General features: G+C 38.1%; 1 protein-coding gene across 2 annotated transcripts in view; it reads right to left on the minus strand.

Annotated features, from left to right (window-relative positions):
- The window catches only part of nphp4 (nephronophthisis 4), a 204,936-nt gene that overhangs the window by 67,846 nt on the left and 110,292 nt on the right, over nucleotides 1–26,798 (minus strand). Inside the window, exons 10-14 of one of the 2 annotated variants that reach the window (XM_083555324.1) lie at nucleotides 23,145–23,315; nucleotides 21,517–21,637; nucleotides 16,432–16,487; nucleotides 6,743–6,877; nucleotides 2,035–2,186 (exon numbers count right to left, since the gene is read on the minus strand). In XM_083555324.1, coding sequence (XP_083411450.1) covers nucleotides 2,035–2,186; nucleotides 6,743–6,877; nucleotides 16,432–16,487; nucleotides 21,517–21,637; nucleotides 23,145–23,315 — 635 coding nt within the window. The remainder of the gene's footprint in view (nucleotides 1–2,034; nucleotides 2,187–6,742; nucleotides 6,878–16,431; nucleotides 16,488–21,516; nucleotides 21,638–23,144; nucleotides 23,316–26,798) is intronic. The other variant, XM_083555325.1, reaches the window with a different exon arrangement.

A 26,798-nucleotide genomic window follows, 5' to 3' on the forward strand; every position in this document is an offset into this window, starting at 1 on the left:
CAAATTTCCAATCTTCTGCCATGTGTTTTCAGAACCTTCGACGATTCCTCACCACTTACCTTCGATTATTTAGCATTTTCTATTTGAAGTACATGATTTTATCCACAAACTTTTAAGATGGTTTGTTACACACCAGCTTTGCTAGAAGAGTGTACACTTCAGTGTTTTTGGTGATGATACAGTACGCCACTATGTTGGAATATAGGTAGCCTCTGCAATAGCAGTCGATTTTCCTCCGGAGCTTTTTTTCCGATACGCGTTTAGAAATAAGTCTTTCTTGCTCAGTTACAATCAAATCTTTCACGAAAGCAACTCATAACTGCCTTTATTCAACAAAAAAAAAACGGATGATCCGGAGAGCTGGAGAAAGAGTAAAACACTGCCTTTGGCTGCAGTGATAGTGTGCAATAAACTCTATATGAGATTTATGACGGTGAATTTTTTATAGAAGTGAGCTTTGTTTGCCGGCACAGTCGCTGAATACAGATAAATGCGCCTATGCTTGCATACAGCGCCGATGTGAATAGCATGCACAGCCTCCAGCAGTAATCTAAGTACCGATACAGCGCGAAACATGCAGACACACACTCGCACGCAGAACACGCACTATGGCTTTCGGCTCGATAGCAGTGCATTAGTGTAAGAGCATGAGTGAGTTCATGTCAACAGTATAATAAGCATGCAGTGATCAATGGCGTCGTTTCCTGGACTCGCTGTATATAATTATTGGGTTGAAGCCATTATGCCAACTCTTCCATCAGTGATTTTTAATTTGCGATATACAACGCAGGAAATAATGCAACACGGAGATCACTGCAATTTTCTGCAAAGTTAAGCATTAATAACCCAAGACTACTTATTAGCGTCAGATTTCCTCCACGCCTTGTTTTGAAGACAGTACATATTTCTAGTAATAAGTGTCCTTTAAGAAACTGCAGGAAAAGCTAAAGGAATGAGGTTAGATATATGTATCTGCTCAGACAAAAGGACATACACATTCTATATTTACAGTGGCCAGGCATAACATTAAGACCTGCTTCTTTATATTGTGTAGGTCCTCCTTGAGACTTCAAATCAGGCCTGTCCTGTTCAGCCATGGACTCTCAGTGAGATCAGTGAGACTTGGGAGTTTTTGTTCTGGTTCTACTAAAGAAATAACACCCTGTTAAACATAGGTGTAGCACAATTATTGGCACCCTTTAAGTCAGCACTTGCAGACTTGTATGATCTCCTTTCTCCAAAAGAATGGCTCTATATCTTCTCCAAAAGGACACTTATAGTTGTCAAGGGTGCAAGTCAAGTCAAGTCAAGTTTATTTCTTTAGCGCTTTTCACAACAGACATTGTCTCAAAGCAGCTTTACAGAATTTAACAGTTAAGGTGAACGATGTGTCATCCCTGATGAGCAGCCATGGCAACTGTGGCAAGGAAAAACTTTTATGTTATGAGATAGAAACCTTGAGAGAAACCAGACTCAAAAGGGGAACCCATCCTCATTTAGATGATGGGTTGACCCCTGCAATACAGCTAGAATAAAAATCTGAATGAATTTGTCTAAAAAAAGAAAAAGAAAAAAAGAAAAACAATACATTTACAAAGTAGTGTCAGGTCTCTCACTGCTCCTAACACTGATTTATTTTTGAAGCTCTTAAAATTAAAACACAATCGTCTATGTGCAATAATTTCTCTATAAAATCTGGGCCTTAAGATTTCTAAAACCACCCCCCAAATAAAAGGTACTGTATTGCAGAAACTACAGCTTTCAGAGACATTTTGGACTTGATGGAAAAAAAAAATGCAGTAATTTATCCTAAACAAATCAAAAATGACTTTGCTTTTTTTGTTTTTTTTCCCTACAAACAATATAAGATATATAAAGCATCACAATGCTGTCATTGTATTTAAACTCTTTGTATAGAACTAAAAAAAAAAAAAAAGGAATATGGTTTGATTCCAAAGTTTAGAAGTATAAACAGATAGAATTATAGAGTAAATGTCAGGAAAAGGATATTTGATGTGTGTGTGCTGTACTTACCTGGTTGTGTGTGTTCCTAGTGTAATGACTGGAGCATGAACAGGGGTGAAGGTCAGTTCACGCAGATCACACTCTTCCTCTGGGGCATCCCTCATTCTCTCTCTCTCCATCGCACTGACTTCTAGGTGTGCTATGCCTACAGCAGGATTTACCTGACACACACACAGGCAAAGTTCAAAACATATACGTTAAATCCAAGGTCAGTGGAAATGTTCCAGAAGTGTGAAAGCAAACAGAGGAGCTCCAGTGCCCCAGGAATACAAGTCTGAAACCTTTTGCTCTATTTCTACTCAAACCACAGCAGCAGCACCATGCAGGAGGCTCACACGTGTATAGGATGTAGTACCATTACATTTTCCCCTCACTTAAAATAGGAAACCCAAACCTGTTTGAGCATGGTAATACCCCTGTGTTCAAAAAGCCAGCTCCATGAAGATACGGTCTACATGGAGCTACTCAGCCCAGGCATAAAATCAAGACATTATAACAATATGGCCAGTGAGTGAATAACACTGATTATCTCTTCATCATGACACCTGTTAGTGTGTGGATAAACAAGTGAACATTTTGTCCTCAAACTTGATGAGCAAGTGTAAGCATTTGAGTGAGTCTGACAAGGGCCAAGTCGTGATGTCTAGACGACTGGGTCAGAACATCTCCAAAACTGCAGCTCTTGTGGGGTCAGTATCTATCAAAAGTGGTCCAAGGAAGGAACAGTGGTAACCCGGCGACAGGGTACAGCATGTCGGGAGCGAAGGCTGGCCAGTGTGGTCTGATCCAACAGATGAGCTCCTGTAGCTCAAATTGCTGAAGAAGTTAATGCTGTAATGCTCAACACTCAGGACTGTTTGGCAGCAAAAAGGGGGACCAACATAATATTATGCAGGTGGTCATAATGTTATGGCTGACCTGTGTAAGTCATAAGGATCTAATGATCAGAAGTTTGATCCGAGGCAAGAATCACAAATAAATATTATTGAAAAAAGAAAAAAGACAGACGTCCAGTTTGTAGAAATAATCCATATCCTCCGTCTCCATACTACTCTGTCCTCTACATCTGCCTCTTTCAAACCAACTACCTGCATGTCTTCCCTCACCACACCCATGAACCTCCTCCTTGGCCTTCCTTTTTTCCTCCCTCCTAGTGGCTCCATCCTCAGCATTCTTCTACCGATATACCCCATGTCCCTCCTCTGCAAATGTCCAAACCATCTCAATCTCACCTTTCTCACCTTGTCTCCTGTGTGATCCCTCTAATAAACTCATTTCTAATCCTGTCCATCCTCGTCACTCCTAACGAAAACCTTAACATCTTCATATCTGCTACTTCCAGCTCCGCCTTCTGTCTTTTACTCAATGCCACTGTCTCTAAACCATACATCACAGGTCTCACCACAGTCCTATAAACTTTCCCTTTCACTCTCGCAGATACTTTTCTATCACAAATCACTCCTGCACAGTTGACCCTTAGGTATTTAAACTCATGATATATATAAACTCGGAAAATAAATGGTGTCATTCTCTTATTTTGTCATGACTCATAAAAGTGACCAAACAAGGCGTATCGATTGGAGGCTATAAATGAATTGTACTGTAGGTTCAAATTCAGTAACATTGTCAAAATTTGAAGCTTCGGAATAGTATTGGACCATGTGGAAGTCTTTGCCTAATAGCTCTCTCGGATACATCCTACTGCTAAGCACGAACACGCTGCAGGAGGCAGAACTGAGAAGTGTTTTTCCTGTATACCGTCTTTGATCCGGACAGCTCAACATAATTAATCTCACAGGCTCACAGAGCCCTGAGCACAGCTTGTAAACTTCCTCCGCGGGCCTGCACAAGCGGCACGCTGACCGCTCGAACAGAAAGCAGAACCAATTCCTTTTTCCCTTCAAATCACCAACGCCGTTAACGGTAATTGAGGGAGTTACAGTATGTAACGTTAAATCTGTGCAAATTAAGCTCCTTAAAGCAATGGGAGCACAATAGTGTGTGAAAAGAGGGGAAGAGAGGACTAGACATGCACAAAAAGAAAGAGAGAGAGAGAGAGAGAGAGAGAGAGAGAGAGAGAGAGAGAGAGAGAGATCAGAAATGCAAGAGTAAAGAAAAAATATGACAAAAAGAAACAGAAACATGATTTGGCAGAAGGTAAGAGAAGTTCATAAAGGGTTATAGATCTGTAGCATGTACAGCACTCAGTGTGTGACTGCAATTCGGTAAAGTAAGCTAAAGTACAAGGAGTCAACCGAGTTAAAACTTCACACACTATATAATGCTCAGAAATATAAACTGAGTCTCTTTGGAGGTTGAAGCTCGGTTTTTAAACACTCCATTATTGATGTGGGTCAAACAGAACTCTTAGACAACGTCCTCGGAATATATTTATAACACACTCTGGCTCGAATCTACTGTATATGGACAAAAGTGTATTGAGAAACCTTTTTTTTCAGCCATATACATTATGATTTTTGCCCAAACAGCAAAGGTGGAAAGAGTAATCAAATATTCTACTTGAGTAAAAATACTATTAGTTCAGTGAAATTAATTAAGTGCAAGCAAAGTGAACGGTCTAAAAATCGACTCAAGAAAAAAAAAAAAAAAAGTATTTAATTTAAAATTGACCAAGGTACTTATTTAACAGTGGGGGAATCTACTGTAGTTCAAAAGAGACTAGGGGATTTCAAACTACTTGTTTTTAATTAAAGATGAATTACAAAAACATTAATTAAATAAAAAATTACGTGTTATGCACTTTCACAGCAGAAAAAAAAAATAAAAATCTGTTATAACGTCATTTATGATACTGACAGAAATCGCAAATGCAGATTCAAAATTCAGACAGTAAGCGCACTCACTGAACAACGTTCGATTCGACAGCATTTGGCTTTCAGCTGCGTCTGCATCGCTGGAGTCTGTCTCGTCCATCTCTCTCTTTCTTTCTTGAGAATTTAGCGCGTTTGTTTTCCACCCACCAATAAATCAGTGCAGTAGTTTATTTTACGCAGAAAAATATATGATTTAAAATTTAGTTAAGTACAATACTTCCAACAAAACATACTTAAGTTAAAGAAACACGAAACATTTTGAAAACTACTTTAAAAAAAGTAGAATTACAGTAACGCAGAGTTTATTGAACATACATACAATTTGGTTACTGTCTTAGTTTCTAACTAGTTTTGAGCTTTCATGAGGTGACATAAGAAGCTGCAGTTTTCAACTTCAACAGAGCGACACAAAGAGGATGATGATGAGGTAATAATGATACAATGTGAAAATGTTTTTGAAACTTAATAAGCCGAATGTTTTTATATTTTATATAACCCTTCTTGTTCTCACGTCAAAAATTTGCTGTAACAAGATCGGACAATGTAAACTGGAAATCTTGCGCTATTCTTTATTATTTTATCATTATCTAATATATTTTTTTAATTTTTTCATATTTCCTTTCATTTTGTCATAGTTTTTATTATTTTATATTTAAAGCCCCCTTTATCTGATAAACAATTTTATTGGTTTACATTTTGTATTCTGTATATCACTATATTTGTAATAGGTAAAAAGTCACCGAGCAACTTTTTTTCTTCATCTTTTACTTTCGAAAGAAAACAAGACGTGACATACTGTTTCGATCTCTGATTAGTCCTCGTCCTCACATGGCACGAAATCGAGGGACAAATTTCACCAAACTCAAACTTTTGGGGTGAGCGTATCCTGTCTCCACTGTTCCTATGTCTTGAATGGGAGTCAATGGATATAAAAGTGTAGTATGACCACAGCTTTGCAACTCCTACTGTCAAAAGCTTGATGGCCTAAACATCATTACGATCCTGTTTTACATGCATTTATCATCCGAAGGTATGCAGCACACTTAGAGCATGAATTACACACTGCAGGAGTAAATGTAACACTTTTTCAGAGACTTTGCTGTCCAGGTTTTAACAATTTTTCTAAGTGAAAACATGGTGCTAATAAATGCAGGCTTAAGCTGTTGGCATTGCATTTGTTTCCAAAACCGCCTCAGATTTCTTTCTTTCTTTTAACCAAATTTGACTAATTTATACTCAAGTCTCCCCAAATCACACAACCATTTCTGTTTCTGTCAGCAGTCAGCACCATTCCCTCCCAAAAAACCTTGTACTTCAGACGTCTCCTAATCAATCAGGGCTTCTTACACATTCTCTGTAAAGCCTTTCTCACGCGTTTTTAATCCTCATAATAAAAGTTCGAGGTTTTTGGATGAATAAAAAAAAACCCCGAAAGTTTCTCCTCGTGGCATCTCAGGGACTTTCGCCTTGTCTTCGGCACCTTCGGATTGCTCATTAGGGGTCTCATTAGCCTGAGATTTCTGTGAAGCTTCTGTCTGACAGTCCTGCGATCCACATTAAAACCGTGGGGGAAGACAGGCTCATCTTTCCATGAAAGCAGAGCGAGAGAGTGAAGAAAAAAACGAGTGTATGCAAAATTATAATGAAGAAGATCTTCGGTATTGAGCTGCCTATAGATCTGAGTATGTCTTTGTGTGTGCATGTGACAGTATGTGTGTTTAATACCAGGATATGTATTTTTATATATTAATATGGACCACTTTTACTTTCATAGTGTAACAAAGTGTGTGTTTGTGCATAAGCATTAGTTTATACTTTGTCCTTTTTTTTTTATTATGTAGGTTTTGTGTGTCCGTGCACGAGTGTGTGGGAGGAAATCTTACGACGTGTGACAGCTGGTGGGCCGGCGCCAACGGGGAGAGAGCAAGCGGAGCGGGAAGCTGCTGTTGCCATGGCAACCCTGCCGTGCGGTTCTGAGTCGGGTAGTGCGAATCCACAGCCAGCTGAGAGAGCGTGAGCTGTGGGAATGAAAGACAGAGAGAGCGAATTAACGTATGCAACTGACGTGCGCTCGTTTCGTGAACAACAGTGACCGGCATGTAGAGCGCACCGAGCATCTGCAGTGGGCATTATGGCACAATACATGCCACTCAAAACCGGAAACCGTCTGTCATTATTATTATTATCATCATTATTAGTAGGAAATTTCCCATGCCTTGTTTTCAGCCTTTCTTTTTTTATTCCCGTTCCCTATCCTCCTCTTGCATATTGTGCCTATTAACAAAAGAGATTCGCTTTACAAAAACATAAACCTCCTCCACACACCCACACGCCTGTGCACTGATACAGTCATCAGCCTCAGCATCATAATGGGGTCATTAATTTAATGAATAATGCAGATCAAAAGGAATCCATGGAGAAGCCTGCGAGTTGGACCCGCTTCATTTCAGTAGTGCTGCTTTTTCCTCCCAGAGCCGGAAAATACGGTGGCGGACTTCACATCAGAATCAGCAAAGTGCATCTCAAATCTGCACTGTTTTCCAGAGCAGGCCAACAATGCAAAGGTTACTGAGATGGTCAAATAGATATACATTTAGATCCCCAGTGTACTTTTATCCTCTCTCTCTCTCTCTCTCTCTCTCTCTCTCTCTCTCTCTCTCTCTCTCTCTCTCTCTCTCTCTCTCTCTCTCTCTCTCTCTCTCTATCTCTCTCTCTCTCGTTTTTCCCCTCTGTTAAAAATAAATACAAGGACTAGGTGAATGTGGCAGTGTAATAATGAAACTGGCCTGTACCCATGGAGCCGGGCCAGTTTCATTATTGCATGGCCGAAGTTTGCTGGAGCAGAGGACTGTGTATTAAGCAATGACTCTCTGGGGGATTTAAAATACCACTCTGGCGATTTCAGCTGTTTTTTTGGGTTTTTTTTTTTGCTGATATGTGATGTCTCAGACAGGATTTCTGCCCTTTGGTTTAGTCACAGTGGAGTCTCAGGATCTGAAACAATGTCTATGTCTATATATAAGAATGATGAAGAGGGAAAAAGAACATAGCAATTGGAAAGCTCATATTGGGTAATGGAAAATGCAGGATTCAAAAACATGAGGAGAACTAGCTAACTATTTTTTTTTTTCTCTGTTGTAAAGGGGTTCCTTTCCTTAAAGTCCACCCCGTTTAGGAATTCCTTATGTTCTGGTGTCATGGTGCCTTGCTAAGATGTTTGTTTGAGTCCTATGAACATAGTAAAAAGAGAGATATGCTGGTGAGAGAACAACTTTTCAGAGCGGCATATGATAACTTCATGATCAGGCTACATTATTTTGGACATCCGGTGCCACCCAGATAAGGATGGGTTTCTTTCTGAGTCTGGTTTCTCTCAAGGTTTTTTCCTCATACCACCTTGGGGAGTTTTTCAATGCCACTGTCACCACTGGCTCACTCATCAGGGATAAACAATTATAAGGAACAAACCAATATGCCATGAACTAACACAATCTTTTATACAACCTTATAACCAGTTTATCTGTGTAAAGCTGCTTTAAATCAATGTCTATTGTAAAAAAACAATATACAAATAAAAAATGATTCATTTTATTTCATCATTTTAATGCAGTTATGAATATACACTATGATCCACAGATGATCCACTAGATTTTGGAGTGTAGTTATGGAGATATGTGTTTGTTCAGTCACAAGTTAGTTACAGGAAATTATGTGGGGTGAGGAGGACTGGGGTGAAGTCAGTGTCCCAAATCATCCCGAATGGGTTCAGTAGGGTTGAGGGGTTACATTTACAGGCAGATGCCCTCAACCTGACTTACATTTATCTTATTTATACAATTAAGCAGATTTCGGGTTAAGGGCCTTGCGCAGGAGAGGCAGCGTGATGTAGAGAGATTTAAACTCAATGTTAGGATACAAAGTCCAATGCCATACCTACTAAGCTACCACCTTCCATTATAAGGTCAGTTCTCTATAGCAGGCCACTCATGATCTCCCTCTGCAGCTCATGAAAACCATATATTCATGAAGCTCGCTTTGTCCTCAGCAGCACTGTCATGCTGGAACAGGTTTGGCTTTCTTAGTTTAAGTGAAGGGGAAAATCCGAAGACGTCCTTAACAATTGGGTGCCTTCAATTTTGCCAACAGTTTGGGGAAGAACCACATATGGCAGGAAAGCACATATATCCCAATATAGTTGGCCATATAGTGTATGATATGAATGAATTTAGCATTTTGAGAAGTGTTGTTTGGAAAAATTATACATTTTAGACTGACATAATGGTTTTTATGCCTTTTATACCTATATTAGTTGGTCTAATCTAATATATCTATCACAGTTCTAAAACATATTGGTAAAAAACTATATATTGAGGTCATATTAATGGTATATGGAGCATAGAAAACTCTAGAGACCATAAAAGTGCTCGATATCCTACATATTTAATAGCAATTAAACAGGGTCAGAAATCTGAATAATAACAATGGATAACTATAATGCATTCATATAGGATTTTTCTAGTGAATCATTTTATATGAAATTTCTTTTCTATGTTTTTCATTTAGAATTCAATCCACTTTCTATTATAGTTGTTTCTCTCCATTATTTAAAGGATAAACATCCCATTCCAATATAAGCACTAAAAACAGGTCACGGCAGCTAATAGGAAAAGAGCTACTTTTATAACGTCGTTCACATTTTAGAAATCCTTTTGCAACTTCTTCTAAACTCCGCAAGTCTCTTTCAATTTCTCCGTGCACTCCGATTAATCAACACACAGCAAGGCTCCGGCACATCTCACAATGACAGATCGAAAAACGCGGCTAATCCTTAATCGTGAACTGTCCGACGTTATCGGTGTGTCGCGGAGCCATTCGTACCCACGCATCCGAAAGAGCGCAGCATCTGTCTGGATCAAGCGCCGAGAAACAAAAAAGGGAAAGAAGACAAGATTGTAGGACACATAATCGAGGCTGAAAACAAAATCTCCAAAAATAATTCCAGCTCTGCTTAAAAGCAAGTGCTCTTTTTTTTAATAATATATAAAGTATGTTTATAGAACATGGTGGCTGGGATAAAAAAAGAAATAAATGTATAAAAAGTAGGGAAGTGTAAAATAATAATAATAAAAAAGGGTATATAGAACAAAAGCAAGAAAAAAATAAAAGACATTGTGTGTGTTGACATGTGAACTGCTGAGAGGCTGCCAACCCATAAGTACAAGGTTAGAATAAAAAGTATGGCTGTCAATATTCACAGTCTGCCTCAGTTTGCTGTGCTCTTTCCATCCGGAACCTTCGAAAAATTTTCAAATCGATATCGCAGGAATTTGCATGGAAAGCTGCCAAGATAAAAGAGAGATCTTTTTTTTTCTTTTTTAGAGATCAGATGATCCTTCAACAGCTATTAATAGAGAAAAGAATTCACACTTTTCCGACACCAAGTCTGAAACCAGATTTGCTTTGTGAACGCGTTACATGAAGGACTGCCGTTAAAAATGCCTGAGCCGGTGATGTCTGATTGCTCAAAAATGAAAATGAGGAAGGGTGAGAGCTCGTTATCAGACAGCTTGCTTTCGCACTGATGAGAGGAGAGGTGGATCCTCTGCTCCTCGGGTTTGGGATGAACAGATGAGAATGAGGATAGAGTGAATCATTTAGACGGATTGAAAGAGAGAGAGGGTTGAGAGCGAGAAAGAAAGGTGGGATCGGCCCATCGATCACAGTGTTCTGATGCAGCCTAGACAGCCAACGTCAGACTGAGACACAGGCGAGTTTTAGCCTGCGTGCGCACACACACACACACACACACACACACACACACACACACACACACACACACACACACACACACACACACACACACACAGAGTGGAGGATTTGTGAAACAGCATTTTACTCAGCCACATGGCGAAGTATTACGTTTTTATTTTTTTTTCTTCACAAAAATGAGCTCCATGCCAGAATTGATGCAGCCTGAATCAGTCGTGCAAGTCTACACTGTGTGTGCTGAGAAAAGCAGAAGTGTGGCTCTTTTTACTAGTTTGAGGACATCTGTTCTGTTTCTATTTTTTTTTTTTTTCTGGATATGCCAGGGATAGCTGGAAAAGAGAGAACAGGCTGAACACATTTTCTCCTTCCAGGCAAATAAATGTACTGTTTGTGCTTTTTCTGATGCACGTAGATTGGCACAGGCACAGAGAAATGATCCTTTAAATCACATAGGAAATGGAAGGCGATAGATCGAAGCAGGTAAATACTTATATATTTACAAAAGAATGTGGACACCTGACCAAAAGATTGAATGTGCTTTTTCGGAGAATTTAGTCCCCATATGCTGTTATAATAACCTTCACTTTTCTGGAATGATGATCAACTAGCTTCTGATGAGTTAAACATGCCTGGGGCAGTCAGAGTTCCAATTCATCCAAACAGTTTAAGGGTTGAGATCAAGGCTCGATAGCAGGCCACTCAAGATCTAGATTGAGAAAGGCGCAATTACACTCAAGGTAGTCAGAGAAAATGTATGAGTTTAGAGAAGCACTAGCACAATCACATGAGATACCGACAAATACACAGAGAAATAAACATGAGTCCAAACTGGCACTTGCACAGAGCACACATTCAGCATGCGATTACACACGGATTCGGCATACTGTAACATTGTGACAATATAACATTATGACCAGTGAGTGAATAACACTGATTATATCTTCATCATGGCACCTGTTAGTGGGTGGGATATATCAGGCAGCAAGTGAACATTTTGTCCTCAAAGTTGACGTGTTAGAAGCAGGAAAGGATGTGATGGCTAAACAACTGGGTCAGAGCATATCCAAAACTGTGGGGTGGTCCCGGTCTGCAGTGGTCAGTGTCTATCAAAAGTGGTCCAAGGAAGGAACGGTAGTAAAATGGCGACAGGGTTGTGGGCGACCAAGGCTCATTAATGCACGTTGGGAGTGAAGGATGGTCACTGTGGTCCGACCCAACAAACGAGCTCCTGTAGCTCAAACTGTTGAGAAGTTAATGTTGGTAATGTTTGACAGGTCAGGACTGTTTTGGTAGCAAAAGGGGGACCAAACCAATTTTAGGCAGGTGGTCATAATGTTATGCCTGATTAGTGTAGAAGGTGAAAAAGAAGACCCTGCTTATACCTGTGACATGTGCAAAACAGCACAGTGAAATTCTTGTTTCACATATCCCAGATATGTTAGGAAGCTGGGGTCAGACCTAAGGGTCAGCCATATTACAGCACCCTGAAGCACAGAGAGCTAAGGGCCTTGCTCAAGGGCACCAAGAGTGTCAGCTTGGCGATAGCAGGGCTTGAACCCCTAACCTTCTGATCAGTACCCAAGAGCTTTAACCACTAAGGTGCCACTTTCCTATAAAGCCCCATTAAAAAGACAATGCATGTAAATGTAAAAAAAAAGCACAAAGAAAACCAGACTTTAGCTTGAAGCAAGCACAACTATAGTACAACAAAACACATGAAGAGACAGCAACAACCGCATGGGGAAATAATGCGTCTAGACTGACACTGGCTCAATTACACATAGAAAAACACCAGCATTGTGCTAACCAGCAAATTATCCCCCCTGATGTTTCCATGTTAAAGGTCCTGACTGAAAAGTCAATAACGCAGCATATCATCGCTTAAAAGAAAATTCTATGGTATTAATAATGTGATATTTGCATTCAGGCCCATATGTATTTGGATCCTGGCAATGCCATTTAATCTGTCTACAACACTACACTGAAGATGAAATGAAATAATGACTGGAGCTCAAAGTGCAGGCTTTCGGCTATAATATAAGACTATTTACATCCAAAGAGGGTAAATGATGTCGGAATTGCAAATCATTTGTCGTTAATGACTGCCTGAAGCCTGGAACCCACAAACATCAGCAGAGACTCGGTTTCTTCTCTGGTGATCCACTGCCAGGCCTTTCCTGCAGCTGTCTTCAGTTCCTGCTTATTCTTGGGGCATGTCGCCTTCAGTGTTGCCTTCAGCAAGTGAAACGCATGCTCACTTTCATCCAGGTCAGGCGGTTGACTTGGGCCTTTGAAGAACATTACAGTCGTTTTGCCATTTTAAAAGTTGTTGAATCTGAGCAGATAATATAACTCTATTAACTTCTTTATCCTGCCTTTTTTGTTAGTATTCGCATCATCCATAAATAAGAAGGAACTAATTCTATGGGCAGCCTCAGAAAATGAAGTGAGAATTCAAAGATAATGAGGCAGTTCTTTCCATATTTTTATAACCTGATCTTCGGTGCATTGTGATGCTAGCTGATCTTTGTCTTATCTATCCATAGAAAGTTCCGGAACGATACAGGTTTTCTCCCCCACTGTTTTTGGGGGTTGCCAGATAATTTGCTCAGGTGAAGTCTCCATTTGAAAGGTGTTCTTGATCTTGTATAATGCTGTAAGGAGATTTTTCTCTTACCAGGAAAATAAACACAACAGTTTTTTTTTTTTTTTTTTAATAGTCTTCACTAGTCTTCAAATAGCTTTTTAGTACACATCTAATATTCTTCCCTATGGGTTGGTTTGAATTTTTTGAACCGAACAATAGCTTGATTTGCTGTCAGCTACTGTACACACTTTAAACTTCATATTATGAGTAAATGGAACCAGATTCAAATGCAACATTTGAAAAAAACTTTAGATCTTTAGTATTTGTTTACATGTAACTAAAATAATGTGGGAATAACATACATCAGGACATAGAGCGTATGGAGCTCAGCAGCCAATTGGTCAATTATTTCTGGTCTTTGAAAAAAACAAACAAAAAAAAAACAATAATTAAAGAGCTGCAGTGACGTATTCAGTATTGAGATCTGTAGTTGTATGAATTGTTGTATAAATGAGAATTCTAAACTCACTCTGTATAAGGATGGCCGCCAAATGCTGTGAAGGTGCTGTAACGTGAAACAGTCATGTAATGGGAATCATAGCCGTGTGCTGTATTCGCCACATTCATGTAATTTAAGGGAAATTCTAGCTCAGTAGTTGGACTTCTGACTGAAAGGTTGTGAGTTTAAATCCCAGCCGCCATTGCTGGGCCCTTGAGCGAGTCCATTAACCCTCAACTGATCATATAAATTAAATGAGATATCTGTCAAATGCCATACATGTAAAATGTAACTCCAATATAAATGCAGGTAAATGCCGATATAGTATGCTGTAGTGTACAAATGTATCTCAATGTACAAATATGTAATTAAACTGCATATGGATTGAAGAACAAAAAAAAAATTATATATATATATATATATATATATATATATATATATATATATATATATATATATATATATATATATATATATATATATATAATATTTTGTCAAATGTAGCACTCACCCCCCAAAATGCAATTATTATTGTTACTTTTTTTTTTTTTTTTTCTTTTTTTTTTTTGGTTTTTGTTGGTTTTTTTTTTGGTTAAGATGTTTGCAATTTCCTATGTTTATGAATCAGGATTCCACTAAAGTTTGTCTTTCAAAAACACCAAGCAACAATTAAATTAGATATCAAATTAAATTAGGCATTAGATTGAGGATTATCCACTTTCTATAAAATAAGCTCTTGGATAGGTATGAACTCTAAAAACCTGTATTAAGCTCAGTGGCTATCTTAGACTGTCTGAGATCGAAGAAATATTCATTATTTGTTTATTATTGTATTATAAAACAAAATTATAAAAAGAAATTCCCTCATAAACTAAAGCAGATACTTGCATGTTGGTAGTGATGTGTGGAATAGATTGAGAATGAAATAACTAAATCAATCCTCATTCTCTACAACATAGAGTATGTGATTAGCACCCAAATGAAATTGATCAAGAATCTCCATAAATACAACAGATGGTTCTATTCATTAACTTGCATGTGTGTGAGTGTGTGTGTGTGTGTGTGTGTGTGTGTGTGTGCATGAACATGTTGTTTCCAGAATTCTCATTCAACAGGTGCAGTATAAACGTTAATTTTAGTTTTAAAATCTTTTTTAGCGGAGTGTAATGATGGAATGTAGAGTAAACTGCAAACAATGTGTACATTAAAATATATAATCCAATATATATAAAAAAATACATTGTATAGAGTATATAGGGAAAATAGTGTCTAGAGGAAAATACAGTATGAAAAAGTGATAGAATTAATATAATTTTAGACAAAAAACAGGTGATAGTGAAATGGGTATTGGTAAAAATGTTCAGTATTGTACAGAATAGTAAGAAAAGTAAAAAATAGTGGAAATTGATGAAAACTACAAAAGTATTGCAAGAATGTTTATGATTGAAACAGTGCCATTAGTGAAGAATAAGGGAAGGTGAAAAGTGGAGAATTATAATTAATTTATGAACAATCAATCAAAGTACTAATGACAAAATAGTGAGTATAGTGGGTGATTTTAGAATGTGTAGATGATTATAGTAAAAAATAATAATAATAATAAAAAAGGGAAAAAATTATGTATAGTAGAAGAATATTAGACTTTTGAACATAGTGGAAAATAATAGTGCAAACATTTATAGTGAAGAATCACTGTGGGGTGAAATAAGTATATTGGGGCGAAACAAAATGAGGAAGGTAAACACAGTGGATAATCAATAATAATAATAATAATAATAATAGTAATAATAATAATAATAATAATAATATGATGATGATGATGATGAAGCCTTGATGTGTCCAATATGCATTACTCAGTGAAAAATCCAAGCTTGATAGAAAGTTGGGGTCTGAGTGCAAAGTCAGTGAATAAAGTCAAAGAATAGAAGTATACTGGATTATTGTGATGGTGAAAAAAGTGTATAGTGGGGAACCATGGGGAATCATGATACAGTGTAGTGGAGAGTCATAATGGGAAAAGTGAATATAATGAAGAATTACAATAAGCAAAGATATTATAGAAGACAATCATAATTAGAAAAGTGATTAGAGAGGAAAACCATACAAGTATTGATGAGACCCATAATGAAGAAAATGAGTATAGCTGGGAATCATAGAAATAGTGAGTGTTCATAAGAATCAAAAAGGGGAAAGTGAGTATAGAGTCATGACTTGTATAATGACTATTCATACTAGTGGGAAGAGTAAATGTAACAAACACAATAACCAGTATAGTAAGTATAGTGAAGAATAATAATAGTGATCATGAGTACCGGAGATCATAGTGAGCATAGAAATATTATCCATAAGCATAATGGTGTACAAGGAGACACAATAAGTAAGAAAATTAAAGATGTATAATGAGAATAGTGAGCATAATGCAGAAAAAAAGATGGAGTATAGATTAAAAAGTACTGTACTATAAAAGTTCCTCGACTTGAAGCGTTCCAAACCCTTTTTCACATGGTGCTACTCTACTATAACCAACGACAAACATGTTGCATCCACACACAGACCTGAAAATGTTTATTTCCTAGACCCCAGCTGAAATAAAGGTTATGGCAAGGTGCTGTAGTGATCACTGCATGAGGTGCTGTTACCGCATACGCCTATAGCAAAATGCATATTTGACGAGAAGTAGAAAAGAGCAGAGAGCTAACGGATCGAGAGTTTCTTACTGCGGGACCACGTGCGGCGTGCGGCGGCGAAGCTTCAAGTCCAAGCCTGCTTTCATCTGTAAGAGAAGAGAAACGAGTAGTCAGAACAAGCTCACTTCCTTTTTAAAATTGCATGCTTGCACTTGGTTTTAAACAATATTTCAGCAGCAGGGTTTCTTTTTTTTTATGTTTTCATTACTTTTGTTAATTTTTTTGACATTGACGTTGCTTTAACACAAATAAGAACAAAGTCATTAGATTACTCGATATAAAACTGGTCTTCTTGTATTTTTTATTAATAGCTACAAATTTTTTAGGAGGCAGGCTTTCTACGTATTTTTCCTGTCATGTCATGTGGAGGAAAAAAAAAAACTCTTCTACCCGGAAAATGAACGAAAAATCTACTATTTAATTCCCTCTCAAATCACTGACACAAATTTTCAGAAAGTAATTAAGCATAAAAGTACTTAAAAGAACCTTTGAGTCACAAATGCTTATGAAAAGTGTGTGTTTCAAATTCTAAGAAATGCTTTCAAGTATAATACCCCCCCCCCAAAAAAAACCCTTCACCAGTTTTCACAATCATCGTTCCATCTAATGCTCCATCTGTTTTCCTCACGCACGCGTAAACTTTTCGATCTGTCTTTCACACACTCCCTTTCCTAGTTCTCACTACACCATCCTTCTTATTTACACCTTCACCCCTTTTCGCTCGGCAGACAGAGTGGGACTTATTTTTTGCGTCTCGCATGATTTAATCAGGAGTTTGCAGGCGAGACGCGCTGACGTCTCGTTAAACTCGACGTGACAGACTTTGTTTTTTTTCGCAACAGCGGTAACGTGGAATGCTTCACCATCAGACGGATCATAAGCGTGTCACAAACTTCAGATCCTCGCGAAATAAGAAACTGCAAAAAAAAAAAAAAAAAAAAAAGGGACGCTGCTTCGACTTTTAATTTGTGTGTAATTAAACAAACCTGACTGCTTGTAGCTTCGATGCACAGCACACGTGTTTAACCGGAATGACTGATTTCCTGGAGAAGCGCCGATGAAATGATACTCATCCCAGGGTTATTAATTCTAATCATGGGTTTTGTTCAATTGGTAAGCATATTGCGTGGTAAGCTGAGGGGACTTTCTGAGCATTGATCAGAGCTAATGGGACGTTACACATCCTAAGCACTAACATCAAAGTCGTACATGACTAGCCACTGCTTTTCCTCAACGTTATTCTGTTCCATCCGGTGGCAAAATAAAGAAGAACACCGTCGGGCCAGGAATAATAATAATAAAAAAAGGTTGCAGTTGATTCAGCAACTCTTTAATGAAATGTCTCTGGCATGCACAACTGCTGAGTTGCCTGTTCTTTTTAAACATTTAGTCATTATTCCAGCAAACAATAACGCTTTCTAGAAAATCCGGAAAAAAAAAAAGAGATCAATTACCTTGAGTTTGTTATATATAACTATAGTGTAACTACGGTTTTTACTTTTTTTTTTTTTTTTTAAGGTTTTAATGAAAGTGGTAGCTTAGTGGTTAAAACATTGGACAATGGATGCAAAAGTTCAAATCCCAGCCACACCAAGCGACCTCTTCTGGGCCCCTGAGCAAGGCCCTTAACACCAAAGCAGCTCATTCATATTGTGTTCTCAGAGGTAGAGTTTGCTATTAGGCCCATTTATTCATTCACTTATTCTCACTATTGTATAATGAAGACACTAGAGCTCTGACTGCCACATATGTTGTACATAATGCCACGGCACATATTGTGTTTCTGGATAACACACAGAGCAAAACATAGATGGACCCACAGACCAGGACCAATGGGCAGATAAAGGCATACTCAGAAAGACAATCAAAGTGAAAAATGGACCAACATTCTGATTGACAAGTGGGTTCCCAAGTAGGCAGACAATTAGGCACAGACCAAATCACAGAAAAAAAACAACAGACCCCCACTGGGACAGACACATGGACCATAACAGACCAAAACCCGTGTACCAAAATTTGGTCATGCTGGAACAGGTTTGGGTCTCCTAGTTTAAGTGAAGGAAAAATTTGGGAAAGAACCACATATAGCCAGGAAGGGCAGGTGTCCAAATACTTTTGTTCATATAGTGTATATTAAATTATAAAAGTAGTTGAGTAAAGAGTAAAAGTTGCGTATATGTTTAATACTCTGTAAAATACGTATGTAAGTACAATAACAAAGTACATTTACTCAAATACTTTACACCACTGTATGTAAGCCAACACTCAGTCCAAGCTACAGACCAAAACAGACCAACAGAAAGACCAACACAGAGGCCAGCATACAAATGATCAGTTAAACCCACACATGGATTGAAATGTGTTTAAAGATGTACAAACACTCAACGATATATACATGAAATCTAATTTCAAATAACATGGGGACAGCACTTGACCACAGACCAACACATGGACAGATCAATGGCCAGGAACATGGACACACACTCGGATTTCGTTAGGAGTGACGAGGATGGACAAGATCAGAAATTAGTTTATTAGAGGGACAGTGCATGTTGGACGTTTTGGAGACAAGGTGAGGGAAGCGAGATTGATATGGTTTGGACATGTGCAGAGGAGGGACATGGGGTATATTGGTAGGAGAATGCTTAGGATGGAGCCACCAGGAAGGAGAAAAAGAGGAAGGCCAAGGAGGAGGTTCATGGATGTGGTGAGGGAAGACATGCAGGTAGTTGGTGTCGAAGAGGCAGATGCAGAGGACAGGGGGGTATGGAGACGGATGATCCGCTGTGGCGACCCCTAATGGGAGCAGTTGATAGAAGAAGAAGAAGAACTTAGACCAAAACAAGTACTATTTACTGTAGATGTTCCATTTTCGAGACAGCTGTCCCACAAATTTCCAGATTTCAGGCAGCATCATAGGTACAGTATCTCAATGTAGACAATTCCAGATAAAACCCATATTTTGAAAAGGATCTCGAAGGATTCTTTTTTGTATTTTTAAAAACAATACTTTCAGGTAGTGTGATTGGAAGTATTCAGTGTGGAAGCTGCTTACAAAATGGAACTCACTCTAACCCCCATTTAGGTGGGATTAGTTTTATAAAAGAGAATTGGTTAAATTAGGTCAGTGATGTGATTGCTTTCAGAACTTGTATGTTATTTGCCTAAATTACCGTAGATACCCCATAATGGTGCATCATAATATCTATAATGCATTTCTGCTTGACACGTCAGGTGGGACGCCCAAACATTAATACCAGGGTGCACGGTTGTTAGTACTGGGTTTAATTATGAAAATACCATGAAATTGATTGAAACAAAATACTCTCACTGTGGGAGCTTTGCGTTCGGGTGAAAAAACTAAAGGCAATTTGCTCCAAAATTATTACCAATTTGGAGTCGATTAAAATCACACATCTTGTTGGTAATCACTTAAATGACCTCCCTTGCTAAAGCTAATCCAACTCTGAAACAGCTTTAGGTGAGCAGGATTGGCAGTGTTGAATTTCTTTGTTTAATGGTCCACACATTGTGCCGCCACAGCAGAACACACTCTGTATCAGATACACAGATCTATAGGAACTGCAGGGCCAGGCTGGCGTTCGGCGCAGTCAAACCTGAGGAAACACTTTAATGGGAATCATTCAGTTTTTATATTGAGGGAGGTTTAATCAAGACTGCATAGAGCTCCTTCTGCACACTGAAATCCACAGTGAAGTTTGAAGCATGAAAACCACAGTGACCAGCAATCTAGACTTTATATAAGGGTTATGTTATAATGAGAGGTCATTCAAGCTACAAATATGAATATTGCTTTAGCTATAAATAAAGATTTATTTTTTTGTGCTTTTGTTTTGAAATGTAACTAACAAACAATCCACATTTAAATAAAAAGAGAACTCTGTATGTGCTATTTGTGTTTTTCGTTTTTTTGGGGGACTTTCAAGCCATATGTGGTTCCTCCCCAAAACTGTTACCATAAAGTTAGAAGCAAACAAGTGTATAGGATGTGTTTGGAAGTGGTATCATTCATTTTCCCCTCACTTGATCTAGAAGACTAAAACCAGCTCTATGAAGATATAGTTTACATGGGTTGAAGTGGAAGATCTATAGTGGCCCACTATAGAGCTCTGACCTCAACTCTACTGAACAACTTTGGGATTTATTGGAAAGCTGACTGAAGACCAGGACTCCTCACACCAAAATAGCACCTGATAAAGTCAATACTGATATTTATATTATTTATATTAAAATACAATTGAAAGACTGAAAAGTATACACCGACCAGGCACAACATTATGAGTGGTGAAGTAAATAACACCGATTATCTCTTCATCATGGCACCTGTTAGTGGGTGCGATTTATTAAGCAGCAAGTGAACATTTTGACCTCAATGTTAATGTGTTAGAAGCAAGACAAATGGGCAAGTGTAAGGATTTGAGTTTGACAAGACACAAATTGAGGTGAGAGCATCTCCAAAACTGGTCAGAATCTATCAAAAGTGGTCCAAGGAAGGAACAGTGGTGAACCAGCAACAGGGTCATGGGCTGCCGAGGCTCATTGATGCACGTGGAGAGCGAAGGCTGGTCCGTGTGGTCTGATCCAGCAGATAATCTCCTGTAGCTCAAACTACTAAAGAAGTTAATGCTGTTAATGCTCGATGGGTCAGAACTGTTTTGGCAGCAAAAGAAGGACCAACACAATATTAGGCAGGTGGTCATAATGTTATGCCTGATCAGTGGCCATAATGTTATGCCTGGTCGGTGTATTGCCTCACACTTTAAAGCACTCAATGTCTAATGTTTGTTCTTACATGGTTATCATTGGTTTTGCTCATATTCAGGTCATGATCTTGATTTTATTTCATATCACTAAATGTTTTTCTGTCATTGTTTCATAAATTTGCACTTCCAATAAGCAATTAAAACAATCTGCACCTAATCTGCACTGAATGATCCATATGTCATTGTTTAAACATTTTCAATTCTTTTTTTTTCTTTGAAAGTAAAAGTTTAATTAGATGTAAATTTCACTATTTCACTTAAACTGATGTACTGAATACAAGATATATCAGCTGTAAATATGTGACAAATAAATTCTGCAAAAGAAAGTCACCTTGGGATGTCATGTTCCACTTCTTAGGACGAAGCTTCTCCAATTTTGACGTTGCAGCGGACGTGGCGCTTTCAGTGTTGTTTGTAAACTTGAATTTGATAACACTTTTTTCTGTATCCGCCTGGAAGAGAGTAAGAAAGTGCACACTGGGAACAAGCGTACATCACAAGTGACATGCTTTATGTATTGTGTATTAAACAAGCCTGAAGAACCATAACCCCAAACCGTGCTAGACACTCAAATGGCAATATTCACGTGAGCAAAACTCAGTCCTGTGAGCGCCATATGCAGCAGAAATGATGTGTGGAAGCAAAGGCTTATCGTTGTGTACCGTGTCAGCAGATATGAGCTGCCTGGGATACGGTGATGTTACTGCAGGGCTTCGTCTAATGATGCTAATTGACTTTTATATGACAGCGGCACAACAGGATGGAGCTAATACACTAATGAGGGTGTAATGGTTGTAATGGCGGTTAGAGTCGGCCCATAAGACCCACAGGGATCCTCTGCAGTTCTTCTGGACCGATCTGTACTGGCAGAGGCGCTTTTTCTAAAGGTCTTGGCGATAAATACGGTATTTACAATGGTACCGTTATCAGAATTGTGGGATTGTACAATTTACAGGATGTTCATGTGTGTGTTAAACAAATTGCAAACAAAATGAGTGGCAGGTTTGTTTGTTTGTAATTGAGATTCGTATGTGTTTTGTGAACTTCTGATTCCACATTAAATTCCCATTTATTGTTACAATAACCTCCACTTTTCCACTAGATTCTGGTATGTATTTCGGTGTGTATCCAATCAATATCACCTTATTTATGACTGTTAAACCGGATCTAGTAAATTCAGCCCCATTTATCAAGCTACATGATAAGGATCAACGTTTGTGGACACCATAACATTCGTATCTGCTTTTGGAACATCATTTCATTCCACATTTAGTTGCAATTTGTTGTTACAATAACCTTCACTCTCCTGGGTAGATCTTCTATGTTTAGGAGTGTGCCTGTGGAGATTTTTGCTCATTCAGCAATAAAGGTGTTAGTAAACTCAGCTACTGATGTAGGTGAGGTGAGGAGGCCTGGGGTGCAGTCACTGTTCCAAATCATCCCAAATGCATCCAACAGAGTTGAGTTCAGAGCTTTAGAGCAGAACACTCAGATCTCGCTTTGAGCACAGGGACATTGTCATACCGCAATACAGGTTTGGGTCTTCAAGTTTCTATAAGATAAAATTGAAGACTGCGTCCAAAGACATCCTATACAATTGTGTACTTCCAACTTTGTGGTAACAGTTTGGGGAAGAACCACATTTGGCTGGTGTCAAGTCTGATGTTCCAATACTATTGTCCATATAGTGTATCTTTTAGTATTTACCCTGAATAAGCTTTTTATTCAGGTTCTGAAAGCAAGCAAGATGTTTCAAGATCTATCTATGATTGTATATCTATTATGTGAATCAATTATTTGCAGAATTTAAAGAAATAACTCATTTTAGCAGTGGAGGAAAAAATAGCCATCCATTAGTTTCGGGTTTCTGGTTTCGATCCCAGGTTTAGCACTAAAATGATCAAATTATATCTTCTTGTATTGAGTGTTCTAATATTTGTCGATGTGTTTAAATCTTACCTGCTGTGTGTGTGCTGTGTAAACCAGAACTCCATAGGGGTTGGGTAGGGCACCACCCTGCAGGTTAACACATACGCTTTCATATGGGCCGGCAGGATCAGAGAAAGGACTCCAGACACCCCAGCGCACACACTGCATAAAAACCACCCTCTGCACGGCTGCTGAGGGCATCTACAGAGAAAAGAAATAAAGCATTAAAGTGAATTATTGGGTACGCTGCTGCAACGACCAATGGCATCCGCACTTCTCATTTCCTTTTCACAACGGATCATGCAGCAATATTAACTGCCTCCTCGTGTTTAGAACAGTATATTTAGTGAGGTATTTCATTAGTTTCGTGCACATTCTATTGATTCTGTCGATGATATAAGATTCGGTGAGTGAAGATGTTCTGAATTACATTTTGTAGTCGCTTCTTGTTTTGCTCTAGTAAGAATGAGACAAACTAACAAAAACATATGCAACTAAATGAACAAACCAACAAACATGCAGAAAAAAATAAAATAAAAATAAAAAATAATAATAATAAAAAAAAAAATAATAATAATAATAATAATATTGTCTGTAATTAATATAAACAGTCTGCTACAATTCCTCAATTACCATGAACGGTTTTGAAGTGTCTATGTGTTGACTAATCTTAACAATGATAAATCTGAATAAATGGACAGTTGATGTCACTCATAAGATTCATATGTGCTTTTTTAACATTCCATTTCACATTAGTCCCATTTTTTATTTCAAATAAACTCCAGTGTACTAGTGGAGATTTGAGCTAAATCAGCCACCAGGGTGGTAGGAAAGTCAGGTAGTGATGTAGGATGAGGAGGCCTGGGGTGCAGTGAGAGTTCCAAATCATCCCACAGGTGTTTAATAGGTTTGAGGTCAGACCTCTATAGAAGGCCACTCAACATCTCCAACTTATGTAGATAGATATCTTCATAGAGCTGGTTTTGTGCACACTTTACTAGTTGAAGTGAAGGGAAAATTTTATGATGCCATATCCAAAGACATGCTATAAAACTGTGGGCCTCCAACTTTGTGGTAATAGTTTGGAGAAAAGCCAACTGTAGTGTATCATACACTGTATGTTTTCAGGGTATTGTGTGAAGAGTGAGGCAGAAAGACTACAGGGAGAGCAAGTAGATTAGAAATCTCAATTTTCACTGAAGCAAAAAAAAGTCTGGGCTAAAAGTGTTGCTATGTTTATTTAATTAGCAGTCGCTGAAGTACCATACAGATTTTGGAATTGGGGTGACCTTATGCCTTCACTAAACCAGGCTACATGAAATAGGACATGGCTTTAACAGGCTTGGTTTAAGTAAGAAAATTGGTGTTTTGTCCTTGTGTCTGTGGAAAGAGGGAGTCTCGAGAGGTAAGGATGTTATCACAGTTTTGGACAAAAGTAGAGCAAGTTAAGATGAGATTTTTTTTTACTTGGGTTTATATATGTTCCTCTATCATAATCTCTTCAGACAAAACACATCACTGTTGTCTGATTAATCAAAGCTACCAAGAGAAAAAAAAATAATAAGAAGAATAAAATAAAGTGGGAGGCACTTGTAAGAGCAACAGATTAACATGCCTCTCTTGACTCCGTGTTTTATATATATATATATATATATATATATCGGTATTTACAGTATATAATCATCATCAGGCAGAAGAGAGTTTTGCTCTTTAATCTCAGCTCTCAGCTACACAAGAGACAATAACATTAGACATAAAATATAAATAAATATAAGCATATTTATATTAGGGCTGTCAATGAAATTTAATATTAAATCGCAATCAATCCCATGATCGTCATGAGTTAACTTGTGATTAATCACAACTTAATCGCACATTTTTATCTGTTTTAAATGTTCTTTAAATTAATACTTTCCAAGTTTTTAATACTCTAATCAACACGGGCATGGACAAATATTAATGCTTTATGGAAATGTATATTTATTAGTAGTAAATCCAGACTCAACATCGGGCATGAATACAAAATATTCTTGTAAATGTTTTAAAGTAATTATGGTGTTTTAAATTACATAAATCATCAGGACACCGAACGGAAACTTTGCTATTTTCCACATGGACGATTTTAATAACCGGATGTGAGCATCATGGGGGATTTTGGTGTTCGAGTTGAGACTTGGCGCATCAGTAAAGCAAATGTTTAGTGATAAAAACATTTTTTTCGGTGTTTATTTTATTCTTTTTATATCCGAGTAAAGAACGGACGTTGTGAATAAATGTGTGTCAAACAGAAATGAGCGGCGCATTATTCTCGTGCGTTAATAACATTTCTGGTGTTTTAATAATTTTTGCGTTAATTGCGATAATATAAATTTAAATAATATTTAATGGAAATTTTAACTCATTTTACTAATCTCATAAAAAAGGAATAAAATTAGCAAACTAAATCGAATTAAAAAATTACAAATAAGTTGTATTAAAATGTAATCAAAACTTAAATAATAAAAAAAATATTCATTAATTAATAACAACATATAAATAAATGAATGAAAGGAACAAATATCACGGGCCACTTTAATGTCAGTCTCACTCCGGGCAGTAGGATTAGTCTTAGCACTGAGAACTTCACTTACACAAGCCGGCATTTTCCTTTCCTTTCTTGGAGAAAGAAAAGGAAAGAAAATGGATGGTAGCTATCTCATGATTAAACAGCCCTCCTATAGGATAAAACATCATGGCCGATCATTTATAAGTTGGACAAGCTCGATACAAGAAAATTAATCAGGAAAAAGAAATGAGAGAGAAAAGAAGAGCAACAAGTTGCCGTGGTTCTCCTTTCTCCTGCTTGCTTTTCCTCACGCCCTCCATTTACCTTGGTCTTAATCTCAATCTATTGTTCAATCTCTCTTTCACACACACACACACACACACACACACACACACACACACACACACACACACACACACACACACAGAGAGACACTTTGCCATATTATATACGGATGGCGATGTGATGTATCTGGTCTGAGATATATCTGCTGTGTGATAAATACTCTGCACTTCAGCAAAGAGCACTAATGTAAGAGATTCATCTTGGGCACACAGATCCATCACGCGGCTGAAGAGAGCGGCCGGCAATAAACCATCCCGCGCCGGCGTAACGGGTGCCAAGCCCGTTACGCATTTCACAGAACATGTGCTCTCTATCTAAACTAACATACAACCGCTAATGCCTTTCGCAGCATGTTCTACGCGTCTCTAAAAAATGTACAAGGAGCCGCTGAGATTCGGTATAGCACCGCAAAAAGACTGTCATAAATCTTCTCATGGAATACTGGCCACTGATACTAAGGAGTGGCCAGTCTGATGTCTGATACTGAAATAATGACTAAAACTATATAACATCAAAAATGTTTTACATGAACTGTACTCAAAGTCCATCTGGATCTTTCCTCATGCTGTCCATCTCCTCTATTAAACATTAGCCAACTATAAAAGCAACAGCATGCATCCTGTTAGTTTAACTTCTCGACCTTGAAAACGAACTCTTTTCTCTTTGTGATCCAAACTGCCGCCTTTTTCCGTCACGGGTGCAGCCGTACTCCTCGAGCCAATGTAGGCGACACACATTTCATTTTTGGAGCTTTCCCCACAGGAGCGTGAGCTAATGAAGAAGATCGAGCTCGC

Source organism: Silurus aristotelis (assembly GCF_946808225.1).
Source record: "Silurus aristotelis genome assembly, chromosome: 11".
Lineage (NCBI taxonomy): Eukaryota > Metazoa > Chordata > Actinopteri > Siluriformes > Siluridae > Silurus > Silurus aristotelis.